General features: G+C 35.4%; 1 protein-coding gene across 2 annotated transcripts in view; it reads left to right on the forward strand.

Moving 5' to 3' along the window:
* The window catches only part of SNX2 (sorting nexin 2), a 65,326-nt gene that overhangs the window by 14,721 nt on the left and 33,486 nt on the right, over positions 1-17,119 (forward strand). For both annotated transcript variants that reach the window (XM_019635398.1, XM_019635399.1), the window contains exon 2: positions 14,481-14,598. In XM_019635398.1, the coding sequence (XP_019490943.1) occupies positions 14,481-14,598 (118 nt within the window). The remainder of the gene's footprint in view (positions 1-14,480; positions 14,599-17,119) is intronic.

Below are 17,119 nucleotides of genomic sequence, written 5' to 3' on the forward strand. Positions count from 1 at the left end.
TCTTCCATTCAGTAAATTGATTTTTCATTTTGTTGATGGTTTCCTTCACTGTGCAAAAGTGTTTTTTTGGTTTTTTTGTTTTTTTTTTTTTAGTTGAGCCATTCTGCCACCTGTTGGCAGCTCAGTGGCAGCTCAGCTCGGGCTGGGAATCGAACTGGCGACCCTATTTCTCAGAGCTCACACTCTTGAGTGAGCTCTTAACCAACTGAGCCCCAAAACTTTTTAGTTTGATGTAGACCCATTTGTTTATTTTTTATTTGGTTACCCTTGCTCAAGGAGATAGATCCAAAAAGATACTGCTAAGAGCAGTGTCAGAAAGTTTACTTCCTTTGTTTTCTCCTAGGAGTTTTATAGTTTCAGGCTAATATTTAAGTCTTTAATCCATTTTGAGTTTATTTTTGTATATGGTGTAAAGAAGTGGTCTAGTTAAATTTTTTTTTTGCATATACGTGTCTAGTTTTGCCAACATCACTTATTGAAGAGACTGTCTTTATCCCATTGTATATCCTTGCCTCCTTCATTGTAGATTAATTGACCATATAAATGAGGATTTATTTCTGGGCTCTCTATTCTATTCCGTTGATCTATGTATCTGTTTCTGTACCTGTACCATACTGTAGTATTGTAGTGTATTTTGATTATTGTAGCTTTGTAGTATTGTTTGATGTCAAGGAGTGTGATACCTCTCACTTTGTTCTTTCTCAAGATTTCTTTGGCTCTTTGGGTTCTTTTATGGTTCCGTATAAGTTTTAGGATCATTTCTAATTCTGAGAAGAATGTCATTGGTATTTTAATAGAGATTGCATTGAACCTCTATATTGCTTTAGGTATTAAGTGCATTTTAACTATATTAATCCTTTCAACCATGAGCAAGGTATATCTTCCACTTATTTGTATCTTGTTCAATTTCCATCTTCAATGTTTTAACAGTTTTCAGAGTACAGGTCTTTCGCCTCTGGTTAAATTCATTCCTAGGCATTTATACTCTTTGATGCAATTGTAAATGGAGTTGTTTTCTTAATTTCTTCTTCTGATTGTTCATTATTGATGTATAGAAACACTACAGTGTATATGTATATATATATATATATATATATATGTAATTCTGTCTCCTGAAACTTGGATGTAGTCATTTATTCTAATAGTTTTTTGTTGGAAACTTTAGGGTGTTCTGTATATTGTATCATGTCATCTGCAAGTAATAAGAGTTTTACTTCTTTTCAATTTGGATGTCTTTTATTTCTTTGTGTTGTCTGATTACTGTTGTCTGATTTCCAATATTGTGTTGAATAGAAGTGGTCATATTGAGCATACTTGTCATGTTCCTGGTCTTAGAGGAAAGGCTTTCAGCTTTTCACCATTGAGTACAGTATTAGTTGTGGGTTTGTCATATGTGGACATGATGTTGAGATATGTTCCTTCTATACTCATTTGGTTGAGAGTTTTTATCATAAAAGGATGCTAAATTTTGTCAAATGCTTTTTTCTGCATCTATTGAGATGATCATATCAGGTTGTTTTTTTTATTTTGTTAATGTGATGTATTGCATTAATTGATTTACATGTTGAACCTTTCTTGGATCCCTGAGATGAATCGCACTTCATCATAGGGTATACGCCTTTCAATGTGTTGTTGATTCCAGTTTGCTAATACAGTAAAACCTTGGATTGCGAGTAACGTGGTTTGTGAGTGTTCTGCAAGACGAGCAAACATTTCTCGTCTTGTAAATTCGTAAAAATTTACATTTTAACGTCGTAAATGAGCGGTCTTGCAATATGAGTAATTTGTTTCCAGAACGAATTATGCTCACAAACAAAGGTATTACTGTATTGTTGAGAAATTTCTGCATTTATTTTCATCAGGGATATTGGCCTGTAATTTTCTTTTTGCGTAAAGTTTGTCTCTGGTTTTGGTATCAGGGTTATCCTACCTTCATAGAATAATTTTTTGGAAGTGTTCTGTCCTCTGCCATTTTTTGAAATAGTTTAAGATGAATAGTATGTATTCTTTAAATGTTTGGTAGAATTCATCTGTGAAGCCATGGTCCTTGACTTTTATTTGCTGTTTGCTGGGAGTTTTTGATTACTGCTTCACTATCATTGCTAGTAATTGGTCTGTTTAAATTTTAAATTTCTTTCTGATTTATTTAGTCTTGGAAAGTTATATACTTCTAAAAATTTATTTCTTTTAGATTGTCAGATTTGTTGGCATATAATTGTTCATAGTATTTTAGTTCTTTATATTTCTGTGGTGATTGTAAATTTTCTTTCATTTATGATTTTATTTGATGAGTTTGGCTAAAGGTTTATTTTATTTATCTTTTCAAAGAACGAGCTCTTAGTTTTGATCTTTCCTATTTTCTAAATTTCTATTTCATTTATTTCCCTTCTGAGTTTATGTCCTTCCTTCTGTTTACTTTGGGTTTTGTTTATTCTTTTTTTGTTTCCTTTAGGTATAGAGATAGATTGTTATTGGTTTTTTTAAAGATTTTATTGGGGAATTGGGGGAGGGGAACCGAGTTGGAGAATAGGGGGAGGGGAACAGACAAGTTGCCGTCCTTTTTGTCCTTCAGTCTAGTTGTGAAGGACATTGCTTCACTGGCCCATGTTGATATCATTGCGCTCTTCCCGGGTGAGGCAGTCGCTCGCCGGCCATTGGATGGCAGCTCACGAAAGCTCACGCCCGCTGCTGGCCAGCCCCACTGCAGCCCTACACTGTCATCACGGCAGCCCAGCGCCAGGTCAAGCTGTTGTTCACCATGTTAGCTGTAGAGGGACAGTGTCACTGGCCCTCATGTGGGATCTGAACCGGGGCCCTACTGCTCAGAGCTGGCATCCCAAGCCAACTCCTGACCAATGCGCCACTTGGCTGGCCCAAGTTAGATTGTTTATTTTGGATATTTCTTGTTTTTTGAGGTAGGCCTGTATAGCTATGAATTTCCCTTTTAGAACTGTTTTTGCTACATCCTATAAATTTTGAAAAGCTGTGTTTTCATTTTCATTTGTTTCAAGATAGCTTTTGGTTTCTTGTTTGGGTTCCCTTTTGATCCATTGATTATTTAGTAGCATGTTGTTTAGTTCCCACATTTGTGTTTTTTCCAGTTTTCTTTCTATAGTTGATTTCTAGTTTCATGCCATTGTGGTCAGAAAAGATGCTTGATATAATTTCAGCCTTCTTGAATTTATTAAAGTTGGTTTGTCACATGTGCACTTGAAAAAAATGTGTAGTCTACAGTTTTTGGATGAAATGTTCTGTAAATGTCTATTAATGTGACATTTAAATGTCTAATATGACACTTAAGGTCATTTCCCTATTAATTTTCTGTTTGGATGACCTATCCATTGATGCGAATGTGGTATTAAAATTCCCTATATTGTATTATTGTGGATTTCTCCCTTTATGTCCATCAATAATTGCTTTATATATTTTCTCTTGTGGTTTTAAATGCTAATGCTCTCATCACTGCTGCTGTCATGCAGCTAGAAGTAAGTCTGTCCTCAGAGAAGGGCAAGGAAAGAAAATAGTGGGAGAAAGAAAAAAGAATGTTCCACTTACATTCTGTAGGTTGCAGGGGCCCTGGTGTATGGCCAGAAAGACAGGTTTTCTTGGAGACGTTGCAGCACACACCTAGTGTAATCCTGCAGTTGGCACCATCCTCAGAAAAAGCTGGGAGAGAAAAGAAAAAAAAAATCGTAACATTCACCCTCGTAAGGATAATTTTTCACATTTTTGTCTTCATCTCTAATCTACTTGCTATTATTTACTTTTAGGTCATCGTATATTGTATTTTGTCTTGGAACTTCAGTGTTAATCAGTGGGAGAGAGAGGCTCTAGTGCAGCGGTTCTCAACCTGTGGGTCGCAACCCTTTTGGGGGTTGAACGACCTTTTCACAGGGGTCGCCTAAGACCATCAGAAAACAAAAAGATATTTACATTACGATTCATAACAGTAGCAAAATTACAGTTATAGAGTAGCAACGAAAATAATTTTATGGTTGGGGGTCACCACAACATGAACTGTATTAAGGGGTCGTGGCATTAGGAAGGTTGAGAACCGCTGCTCTAGCGGGACTCTTTAATCTTGGTTGGAATCTAAAGCACTACTATTTAATTGAAAAGAGAGATATTAGCAACAGCCTTGGAACTTTTTATATAAATAACCTCTAACACACTACTAGGTGATGATGTAGGGAAGGAAAAGAATATACATTTATTAAAAATACTAATGTCTCCTCAATTGCATTTTACCTTGGACAATTATATAGTTCTGGTCATCTGGAGCCTGTGCTCCAGGCAGAGAAGCCAGCAGTGTTCCCTTCTGCCATCACTTCCTCGTTCAGTGGCCACTTCTCCATACTGCCCTCTATCCAGTGGAGAACAGCTCTTCTAGTACTCACTGGTAAACTGAAAAGGGCATAGAGACGCAGGGGCGAGCCCTGTCAACCTGTAGTGAGTGACTACTTCATGGCCGTACTCTGAGCAGTGGGGCAGGGCACTCAAGCTGCTGGTAGATGGGCACCCCAGGGATATGTATGCCTCATAGCCTCCCCACTGTGGGGTGAGTGCTGCTTCCACAGCCGCTAATAAGAGTAGCCCATGCCAGCAACATCCCTATCCTGCCCTCCACTCTTGGGCTCTGAACTATGAGACAAAAGGATCCTTTTCTTATATAAACACGTTAGTTTTTTTACCTTCTGATTCTGGTGTCAAGCAACTGTGAATACCTAAGATATTAACATAATATGAACATTCAACTACGATAAGAATACATTATAAATTGTAAGTAGTCTATGAATTATAGCTATATACTGTTACAGTTTTTACTTTGAGCAGTCATATCTGTTTCCAATAATTTAAGGGGGGGAAAGTAGCAGGTCCTCGGATAATGTTTCATTCAGTGTCTTTTGGTTATGATGTTAATGAGAAAAAAATCAATTCCCAGCTGGGGCCACTGTGTATGGAGTTTCCATGTTCTCCCCATGTCTGCATGGGTTTTCTCCCACGTCCCAAAGAGGTGCATGTTAGGTTAATTGGCATGTCTAAATTGTCCCAGTCTGAGTGAGTGAGTGAGTGAGTGAGTGAGTGAGTGAGTGAGTGAGTGAGAGAGAGAGTTCGCCTTATGATGGAAGGGCTCCTCAAGGATTGGTTCCAGAGTTGGTTCCTGCCTTGATCCTTGAGCTCCTGGGACAGACTCAGGACACCCATAATCCTGTACTGGGATAAGTGGGTTGGAAAATCATTATCTTAAATGTTTTTATTAATCTTTCATAAATGTATGTATATAGTTTACCATTATTTCAGTGTTTAATATTAGAAGTGTTTTTGAGTCTTTATTTAGAAGTTTGGTGATGCTTATGTGACCAGAAATTTGCCATAGGAACTTAACTCTTGTTTATATCAATTAGCTTATGATAAAATTGATTTCATTATGTGTTGCTTCGCTTAAAGTCCCAGTGTCCAAGAATTTATCAGCAGTGTTAAGTGGGAACTTAGTGTAGTCTCTTTCAGTTATTCAGCTCTTATTTCTGTTTCTTTTCCTTTACCCAGTGTTCGCTTTTTTATCATTTTTCTTTAGCATAAAGAACTTCCTTTAGCATTTTTTTAGAGAAAGTGTTGATGATGTATTCTCTTATTTGTACTTCATTTGAAACTCTTCATTTCACTTTCATTCCTGGAGGTTATTTTTGCTGTTTATGAATTTCTGTGTTGATAGTTTGTTCTTTTAGCACTTTGAAAGTGTTCTACTGTTTTTTTTAGACTTCATGATTTCTAATGAGAAATCTGCAGTCATTTGCATTAGTGTTCCCCTGTAAAAATGTTTTTTCTCTAGCTACTTTCATTATTTTTCCTGTATCTTTTTATTTTCAGAAATTCAATGATGATGCTATGTGTAGGCGTAGTTTTCTTTGGTTTTATCCTCTTTGGAGTTTCTTGAGCTTCTTAAACGTATACATTTCTCCTTCACCAAATTCAGGAATTTTCAGCCATTATTTCCATAAATATTTCTGCAGCAGTCTTTCAATCCTCCTTCTGGGACTCCAGTGACATGAATATTAGGCTTTTTTATATTGTCCCACAGGTCCCTGAGGCTTTTGTTCATTTTTTAAAAACTTTTTTTATTGTTATTCGAATTTGATAGCTTATGGATTTATTTACAAATTCACTGACACTTTTTTCTGTCATTTTCATTCTGTTATTGAGCAAATTCTGTGAACTTTTTATTTCAGATCATTTTTTTTCAGTTTTGAAATTCTTTTTTCTTTTTGTAGCGTCTGTTTCTTTGTTGAGAACCTCTGTCCTTCCATTCATTTCAAATGTTTTTACCTTAACTTCCTGGAGCACAGTTAGAAGAGCTTTTAAAAGTTTCTTTGACTAATACTTCCAACATCTTGGTTGCCTTGAGGTTGGCATTTGTTAATCGTCTTTCCCCTTGAGATATGGTTAAAATCCATTTATGTAAGCATTCAATTATAGCAATGAATTGAGATTTACTATTTTTAAAATTGCATTTAGTTTTAAAATGTTTTGCTGTTTTGCTTTTCTCAAGATTAATTTATTTCTTTTTCTCAAAGTTAAAATGCAAAAAAATCAAATTGGGTGACTTTGGATTTAGAAATTATAAAATAATGAAATGGATTGGTAAAAAAATATATATATATTGCATTTATGTGATGTACTCCTATAGACAAAAACATGTTGATACCAAGGAAATTCATTATGTGCAGGCAGAACTAGAATTCAGAGCTCCTGATTCCCAGGAACTTTTGAAATTTCACAGATAGAAACTTTTGTTTAAGTGAGTATACAGTTATATTTAGGACCTTAGTGTGTGTATTTAATCCAGTACAAGTGTATCTTAGTTTCTAAGAAGGTAAATAGAGTAGTATAAAACATTTATTTTTAATGAATATTGTCAGGAAACTGGATCATATGTATAGGTACCTATTTCTTTTCATATAATGTCATATTATAAGCATCTTTCTGTGTCAGTGAATGCCAGTCTGCTACATTTTTTTAAAAATAGACTTTATTTTTTAGAGCAGTTTTAAGTTCACAGCAAAATTGAATGGAAGGTATAGAGATTTCCCACATGCTGCCCCCACACATGAATTATCTATCCCTCCTCAGCATCCCTCACCAGAGGGGAATATTTGTTATAATTGATGAAACTCCAGTGACACAGCATTATCACCCACAGTCCACAGTTTACATTAGGGTTCACTCTCGGTGGTGTACATTCTGTGAGTTTGGACAAATGTATTGACATGTACCCACCATTAATGTATCATACAGAGTAGTTTCACTGTCCTAAACGTCCCCTGTGCTGTGTATATCCCTTTCTCCTCGAACCCACTGTCTTTGTCTTTTCCAGAATGTCGTATTTGGAATCACACAATGTGTAGCCTATTCTGGCTGGCTTCTTTCACTTAGTAATAAATGTTTAAATTTCCTCTATGCCTTTTCATGGTCAGATAGCTCATTTCCTTTTAGTGCTGAATATTCCATTGTCTGAATGTACCACAGTTTATCCATTCACCTACTGAAGGACATCTTGGCTGCTTCCAAGTTTTGGCAATTATGAATAAAGCTGCTATAAATATCTATGTGCAGGTTTTTGTATAGACATACTGGTAAGTTTTCAACTCCTTTGCATAGATACTAAAGAGCGTGATTGCTGGACTGTGTGATAAAAGTGTGTTTAGTTTGGTAAGAAACTGCCAAACTGTCTTCCAAAGTGGCTGTACTATTTTATATTACCACCAGCAGTGAGAGTTCCTGTTACTCCACATCCTCACCAGCATTTGGTGTTGTCAGTGTTCCAGACTTTGACCATCTAAGAGGAGTGTAGAATGTACCACAATAAAGCATAGTGCTGTCTCACTGTTGTTTTAATGTTTATTTTTCTGATGGCATATGATGTGGGACATCTTTTATATGCTTTTTTTGCCAGGTGTGTATCTTTGGTGAGATATCTGTTAAGGTCTTTGGCCCATTTTTTTATTGAGTTGTTCATTTTCTTATTGAGTTTTAAGAGTTTGTATATTTTGAATAACAGTCTTTTGTCAGATGTGTCTTTTGCAAGTATTTTCTCCCAGTCTGTGATTTGTTTTTCAGCTCTCTCGACCGTATCTTTAGCAGAGCAGAAAATTTTTTTTAATCTTTTTTTATTATTATTTTTTTTAAATTAGTTTCAGGTGTACAACACAGTGCAGTAGTTATACTTTTTACCCCTCAAAGTGACAACCCCCCCAATCCACCGTCCCACTCCCCCCCATATCATACCTATCTATTACAATTCCATTGACTCCACTCCCACACTATACTCCACATCCCGTGACTATATATATATTCAATTATAGTTGACATACAATATTATACAACATCAGTTTCAGATGTACAGTTCAGTGATCAAGCCTCTACCCCATCCATGAAGTGGTCTCCTTAACAAAACATGTGACCATCTGACACCCTACAAAATATTTATAACATTGATTATATTTCCCAAACTGTCTTTCATATCACTATTTATGCTGTCTAATCCCTTCCCCTTCTCCCTTCTCCCCAACCCCCTCCCAACTACCATCCATCAGTTTTTCCTCTATATCTCTGAGACTATTTCTGTTTACTTTGCTCGTTCATTCAGTTTTTTTAGATTCCACATATAAGTGAGATCTTACGGTATTTGTCTTTTTCCGACTGACTTATGTCACTTAACATAATGGTCTCTAGGTCCATCCATATCGTTGTAAATGGTATGATTTCATTCTTCTCTATAGTGGAGTAATACTCCATTGTATAAATGGACCCCAGTTTCTTAATCCAGTCATCTACCGATGAGCATTTCGGTTGTTTCCAAACCTTGGCTATTATAAATAGCACTGCCATAAACATAGGGGTGCATTTTTTTTTTTTTAATTAGCGTCTTGGGTTTCTCTAGATACATACCCAAGAGTGGAATTGCTGGGTCATATGGTAGTTCCATTTCCAGTTTTTTGAGCTATCTCCATACTGATTTCCATAGTGGCTGGCTGCACCAATCTGCAGACCCACCAACACTGCACCAGGGTTCCCTTTTCTCCACAACCTCGTCAGCACTTGTTGTTTGTTGATTTATTGATGATAGCCATTAGACCAGAGTGAGGTGGTATCTCATTGTGGTTTTTATTTGCATTTCTCTAATGATGTTGAACATTTTTGCATATGCCTGTTGGCCATTTATATGTCCTTTTTACGGAAATGCCTCTTCATATCCTCTGCCCATTTTTTAATTGGGTTGTTTGGTTTTTTGGTGTTGAGTTGCATAAGTGTTTTATAAATTTTGGATATTAACCCTTTATCAGATATATTGTTGGCAAATATCTTCTCCCATTCAGTAGGCTGCCTGTTTGTTTTATTGATTATTTTCTTTGCTGTGAAAAAACTTTTAAGCTTGATGTAATCCCATATGTTTATTTTTTCTTTTATTTCCCTTGCCTGAGGGGATATATCAGTAAAAATATTACTGAGGGCAATGCCTGCAAATTTACTCCTTATGTTTTCTTCTAGGAGTTTTATGGTTTCAGGTCTTACATTTAAGTCTTTAATTCATTTTGAATTTGTTCTTGTATATGGTATAAGTAGGTGGTCCATTTTCATTTTTTTTCACGTGGCAGTCCAATTTTCCCAGCACCATTTATTAAATAGACTATCTTTACTCCAAAGTAAATTCTTGCTTCCATTGTCATAGATTAAATGACCATATATGGATGGGTTTATTTCTGGGTTTTCTATTCTGTTCCATTGGTGTATGTGTCTGTTTTTATGCTAGTACCATACTGTTTGATTACTGTAGCCTTGTAGTATGATTTGATGTCGGGTAGTGTGATACCTCTGACTTTGTTCTTATTCCTCAAGATTGCTGTGGCTATTCGGGGTCTTTTATGGTTCCATATAAATTTTAGGATAATATGTTTTTTTCTGAGGAACATGTCCTTGGTAGTTTGATAGGAATTGCATTGAATCTGTATATTGCCTTAAGTAGTATTGGCATTTTAGCTATATTAATTCTTCCTATCCATGAACATGGTATGTATTTCCATTTATTTGTATCTTCTTTGATTTCTCTCTTCAGTGTCTTATAATTTTCTGAGTACAGGTCTTTTACTTCTTTGGTTAATATTCCTAGATATTTTATTGTTTTTGAAGTAATTGTAAAAGGGTGTGATTTCCTAATTTCTTCTTCTGATAGTTTATTATTGGTGTATACAAATGCAACTGATTTCTGAATATTAATTTTGTATCCTGCTACCTTACTAAATTTATTTATCAGTTCTAGCAGTTTTTTGGTGGAGTCTTTGGGATTCTGTATATATAGTATCATGTCATCTGCATATAATGACAACTTTACCTCCTTCCTCCAATTTGGATGCCTTTTATTTCATTTTCTTGTCTGATTGCTGTTGCTAGAACTTCCAGAAATATGTTGAATGGAAGTGGTGAAAGTGGGCAGCCTTGTCTTGTGCCTGATCTTAAGGGGAAAGCTTTTAGCCTTTCCCCATTGAGTATGATGTTTGCTGCAAAGCAGAAATTTTTTATTTTAATTACGTCTTTCTCATCAATTCTTTATCTTAGATTGTACCTTTGTTATACCTAAAAACTTGTCATGGAGCCCAAGGTCATCAGGTTTTCTCCTGTGTTATCTTTTAAGAATTTTATATTTTTGTTCTTTACATTTAAGTCTGTGATCCATTCTGAGCTCATTTATATAAAGGGTATAAGGTCTTGTGTCTGTATTTTTGCATGTGGGTGTGTAGTTGTTCCAGCACTATTTGTTGAAGAGACTTTATTTCTTCGTTGTATTGTCTTTGCTCCATTGTCAAAGATTAGTTGGCTGTATTTATGTGGGTCTATTTGGGGAATCTCTGTTCTGTCCAATGGATGTATTTATTCTTTCACTAATATCTGTATTAGTAAAAGAAGGCAATCTGAAAATTCATAGAGGAAACTTAAATGCATATTACTAAGTGAAAGAAGCCAGTCTGATTACTATAGCTTTATAGTAAGTTTTGAAGTCAGTAGCTTAAGTCTTCCAACTTTGTTCGTCTCCTTCAATATTGTGTTGGCTATTCCCTGTTTTGCTTCTCCATATAAACTTTAGTATAATTATGTCAATATCCACAAAAGAACTTGCTGGGATATTGTTTGGGATTGCATTGAATCTATAGATAAGTTGAGAACAACTGGCATCTTGACCTTATTGAACCTTCCTGTTCATGAACATGGAATATCCATTTTTTTAACTCTTCGATTTCATTCATCAGAGTTTTGTAGTTTTCCTCATATGGATCTTATACATATTTTATTAGATTTATACCTAAGAATTTCATTTTTGGGTGGTGTAATGTAAATGGTATTATGTTTTTAATTTCAAATTATATTTGTTCATTGATAGTATACAGGAAAGTGATTAACTTTTGTATATTAACCTTGTTTCAGGCAACTTTGCTTATTCTGGAGGCCTTTTTGTTTTTTGAGTTTTTTTGGTCAATTCTTTTGGATTTTCTGCTTAGACAATCATGTCATCTGTAAACAAAGAGTTTTATTTCTTCCTTCCCAATCTGTATACATTTTATTTCCTTTTCTTGTCTTGCTGCATTAGGCAGGACTTCCAGTACAATGTTAAAAAGCAGTGGTGACATGAGGGCCAGTGACGCTGTGCCCTTTACAGCTAAGATAGTGAATAACGGCTCGACCTGGAGCTGAGCTGCTGTGAGTCGCCAGCGACAGCTTAGGCTACAGTGGAGCTGCAGTGGGCTGCTGTAAGCTACTGTGAGCAGCCGGCAGCCGGCGTGAGCTGCCAAGAGCCACTGTGAGCCACCGTCCAGTGGCTGGCGACTGATCTGCCTCACCCGAGAAAAGCGTAATGATAATGCCAACATGGGCCAGTGAAGCGACGTTCTCCACAACTAGACTGAAGAACAAAAGGACAGCATCTTGTCTGTTCCCCTCCCCCATTCCGCAATAAAGCCTTTAAAAAAAAAAAAGCATTGGTGAAAGGGGATATTCTTGCCTTGTTGCTGTTCTTAGTGGTAAAGCTTCAAGTTTCTCATTAAGTATAATGGTAATTGTAGGGTTGTTGGTTTTTTGGGGTTTTTTTTTTTTTACATAGTTGAGGACGTTCACTTTTCTTCCTAGTTTGCTGAGAGTTTTTGTCATGAATGAGTGGGAGCCATTATGCTACATTTTTATGTAAATATGCTGTAGGCTATTTAAAATTTTTAGTGTTAGGACCAGCGGAGTGGCGCATTGGTTGGGAGCTGGCTTGGGACGCCAGAGGACTCCGGTTGGATCCCACATATGAGGGCCAGTGACATTGCCCTCTGCAGCAGAGATGCTGAACGGCGGCTAAACCTGGAGCTGGGCTGCCGTGGGTCGCTGGCGGAGTAGGATGTAGCCCCTGCTGCAGTGGGTTGTCATGGGCTACTGTGTGTGGCCAGCAACCAGCGTGAGCAGCCAGCAGCCGCAGTGAGTGGCCATCCAGAAGCCGGCGACTGATCTGCCTCGCCCGGGAAGAGTACAATGATGGTGCCAACTTGGGCCAGTGAAGCGACGTCTTCCACAATTAGACTGAAGAACAAAAAGACATCAACTTGTCTGTTCCCCTTCCCCCGTTTCCCCAGCGCTGTTCCCATCCCCCAATTCCCCAATAAAATCTTTTAAAAAAATAAAAAATAAATAAATCTACCATTAAGAAAGCCACACAGACTGGGAAAATAATATGTGCAATATGTTTCTGTCATGAAAAAGAACTTGTATCCAGAGCATATAAAGAACGCCTACAAATCAATAAGAACAATAGAAAAATAGGCAACATACTTGAAGAGACTTCATAAAAGGGGATAGCCAAATAGCCATTAAACATGAAAAATTGCTCAGTATCATTATCAGGGAAATGCAAATTCAAATCACAATAAGATACACATTATGCACGCCGTAATAGCTAAAATGAAAAGGATGGAATGTATGAAAGTGTTGACAAAGAGCAACTGAATTTTTCATACATTGCTGGGGGAAGTATAAATTACATATCCACTTTAGAAGTTTGTTTAGTGATCCAGCTATTCCACTCTTAGGTACATACCAAACAGAAATTTGTTCACGTTTGCTAAAAGATATGTGCACTAGAGCAGGGGTTGGCAAACTTTTGAGACGGAAGAGCTGCCAGGGGTCAGCAAACTGCGACTCATGAGCCACATGCGGCTCTTTGGGTACGTACATGTGGCTCTGAAGTAAAAATTTTAAAGGATATTAGTCACATAATGGTGATTATATAAAAATATATTTATGGCTCTCAAATAATTTTTAAATTGTTATGAAGGGATAGGATTGGCTCTTCCAGGGGTTGGCAAACTTTTAAGACAGAATGTACCCAAAGAGCCGCATGTGGCTCGTGAACCTCAGTTTGCCGACCTCTGCTCTAGACAATTCACACAGCATTATTGATAGTGATAAAAAACTGATAGCTACCCAAATGCCCATCAACAGAAGAATGGATCAATTATAGTATATTCACACAATGGGATAGTTTACACAACGAGAATAAGTAATTTATTACTCCATACCCCAATATAGAAGAATCTTGTATACATAACATTAAGAACAAAAACAACACACAAGAATATATTCTGTACGAGTCTTGTTTATGAAGAGAAGAACAGGAAAAACTAATCGATGCCAGGAGAAGCCAGGTGGGCAAAGGGTAAAGAATGGGAGGAGCTTCTGGATTCATAGTGTTCCCTTTCTTCATCTAGGTGCTGGTTACACAGAGATGTTGGGTTTGTGAAAATATTTAGCTGTGCACTTTTGACATATACAATTTCCTTTTTATGTTATGTTTTTTTAAGAGTATTGCTTTGAACTATTACAAGAAAACTATAATAAAGCTGAAAGCTTTACAACTAGATTTCATCATGGTGGTCATTTTACTTTAAGAAGTACAAAAATAGTCCCGTAGCTTATTTAAAGTGTAAATGAGGAGAGAGCATATTTTTAGTTTGTAGCTATAGAAATTTTAGAATAATCATTGTCTTAATTCATCTAGTATTAAACCTTCTTCCTGTAGTAAAGCAGTACTTTGAACTTCTTACACATGCAATATAGTTTCAAGATTTGGTTTTGACTATATAATAATCTTATATATGACTAAAACATTAAGTTTTGTTTTTGCTAATCATAACACAACATGACAAATAAGTATCTCAAAAAGGGTGATTAGAAAAGATTTTCTTATTTCACACTTAAGTGACTTTTTGATAAGAAGTGAGGTGAGTAAAAGTATGTTTTTGGTTCACTCTTACCCTCAGAGGAGGAATTATAAATAACTGTTCTTGTTCTTTCTTCTCTGCATATCAAGAGAATGTACTATTTCTGTAATGTATAGAGACGTAATTATAACAGATAACCGTGCCAATTCATTATTTATTACTATTTTTTTTTAACAGTCAAGTCCATCATCTCCAGAACCAACTAGTCTTCTAACAGAAGATGTTAGTACAAACTCCAATGGTCCAAAACCTGCAGAAGTTGTGTTAGATGATGACAGAGAAGATCTTTTTGCAGGTAATTGTAACTATCTTTTTTTTTTTTTAAATAATGGCCAATATATCCTGTTAGAAATTATTCCGAAAAGCAAAACTGAAATTTTGTGTAAAGTGTTAGTGGTAGCTCTTCTTGTTAACAACTTAGAATGATAAAAATTTTCAATTAGATAACTTTGTGGAAAACATGGACTGTTGAGAGAAGCAAAAATGTGATTGTTTTCTGGTTTTACACACTTGAAAATAAATCATAATTTAATTTTTTGATCAGTACTTAGACTTAAAAGACTAATAATAATGGTTTTGGCCTTCAGACTTTGAGAAATATTGGGTTGTCGGAAAAGTCATGACGCATTTTTGCAATGAAAAACATAGACAAATACGTCATGACTTGTCTGACAACCCAATAGCAGTGATTGTACTCTTTATTAATTACAAGTTGACACAAAGCAAAAGTAAACCCTGAATTTAAAAATCACTTAATTTATAATCTATATATAGTTGAAATCTGTTTTTATTTTAATGCTTCAGTATTACCACCTGTTTCATTTTGATTCACTTTTAGGTGAGTAAATTGATGCTTGAGGAATTTATTTTTAATGTGGGGGTAGGGTTTGGTGTAGTCCATCCTACCTTTAAAAAAATTGAACTCTCTTTAAAACAATTTTCTGCTTGAAGATTAAGACTTAGGTACAGTTTAATGTTTGTTTATTAAAAATCCAAATGTTCCTTAGAATGAATGATACAATCAAAATGATAACTCTTTGTGTGTTTAACAGTTTAATTTACCCAAACTGGTTTTCATTGAGTTGAAATTTACTAATATGCCCTCATCTTTTATAGTGTTTGAATATTGAAACCATTCTGAATTTTTTGTACATTTTGTGTATTTATGTTTAAGATACAGCCTTCTATCACAAAGGTCTATATTATTTCCTGCTTGATTAGTTCCATGAAAAGTTTTTATTTCAGATGAATTCATGCATTTTATCATGTCAGAAAATTTGAAATATGATACCAAATATCAATCATATTCCCCCCTTTTTTATATAACTACCTAACAACTTAGAATCAAAATCATAGTCAACTAAAGTTGTAATATTCTTTTTTGTTTCCTTTCATGGACTTTTTCCAGGTAGTTCTCAAAATTTTTTTGTGACATTTATGTTTTAATCTAAAAGATGATTCCTTTCTCTGCTAAGTAGATATTAATGTAAGATTGTGTATATTCTAATAATATTAGAAGTTTTGGATTATCTATTTTATTAAAGACTCTTACTTGAAGTCTCAGAATTCTGTGTAAATGAAGTATGCTGAAACAACACAATTCTCTGTGTGTGTGTGTGTGTAAGGAAAGAGGATTTTGGATTTTTTTATAGTGTGCAATTTGCCAAGTAAGGACTAAACAGTGATATTTGCACACTTAGATGATGAGAAAAATCTTTTTTGTGTTTTAGTCTGGCTAGTAGTCTGTACTAAATATTGTGATTCAGATATGGTCAATGTCAGTGTTTATTTTTAAAAAAAAAGAAAAGAAACGAACTAAACACTAAACGTAGTCATGTTTCCTTCGTTATTTACAAACAAACATTTTTTATGCTTTATCTTAAACTCAGCTGCATTTCATAATGACAGATTTTCTAAGCCTGGTGTGATCATTTTTGTATGAATGAATTAATGCTACACTTGCATCTTAGGTATAATGCCTTTAAGCAGGTGTATTATTCCTCCTATGGAGGAGTATGGTTCTAGGAAATCATAATAGAGTAGCATTGTTACCAGATTGGTGAAAACTATTGTCCAGTAATAAGAACATGTACTTTATTTCTCCTATATCAAAGGAGAGAATATAGATTTTGTTTTAATTTTTGTAAGAGTTTGAATCAAGATGATGATGTGCCAGAAAGCAAAATCTCAAATGCTCGAGAATATAGATATTGCTCTAGTGATCTAGCTGCTTTGATTTTAAAACCATAAGGGGATTAGATTGTATCGGTATGTATGCTAATGTGTTTTGGGTAGCATTTCAAGTACTACTGTAGTATGTCAGTAGTGGTACCAGAAAAAGTTCAAGTGTGACATGTTATTATTATTAGCTTCGGGAGCGTTCACCAAATATATTGATTACAGAGCCCTCCACCGTTTCTTACATCCTGCACCAGACTTAACTGAAGACATTTTAGGTAACTGTCCTAGAGCAATAAGTGAGCGTGAGCAAATTGCCAATATTGAAATTGTTCTAGACTTTTAGAACTTGTTTCTGCCAATGTACTTAGCTTATTTCACTTAGTTTTTCAGCAAATAATACCAACTGTAAGTTTAGGAGTATTCCTTTATTTAAAAATTCTCTGGTATCTATCATATGAGTGAAATATTCCTTAGCTGACATTTTCATAATCAATTTGTGCTTGTCCTCAAAGTAGCTCTTCAAAGGAAAAGTTTGTCATTATACTTCGTACCTATGGGGTATCTCCTGGAACCTTTAGGTCTGGTTTAAATGAAACCTCATGAACTTGTAGTATGTTAGTTTACTTTTGCTAAAA

This window comes from Hipposideros armiger, unplaced genomic scaffold, assembly GCF_001890085.2.
Source record: "Hipposideros armiger isolate ML-2016 unplaced genomic scaffold, ASM189008v1 scaffold_21, whole genome shotgun sequence".
NCBI classification, from domain to species: domain Eukaryota; kingdom Metazoa; phylum Chordata; class Mammalia; order Chiroptera; family Hipposideridae; genus Hipposideros; species Hipposideros armiger.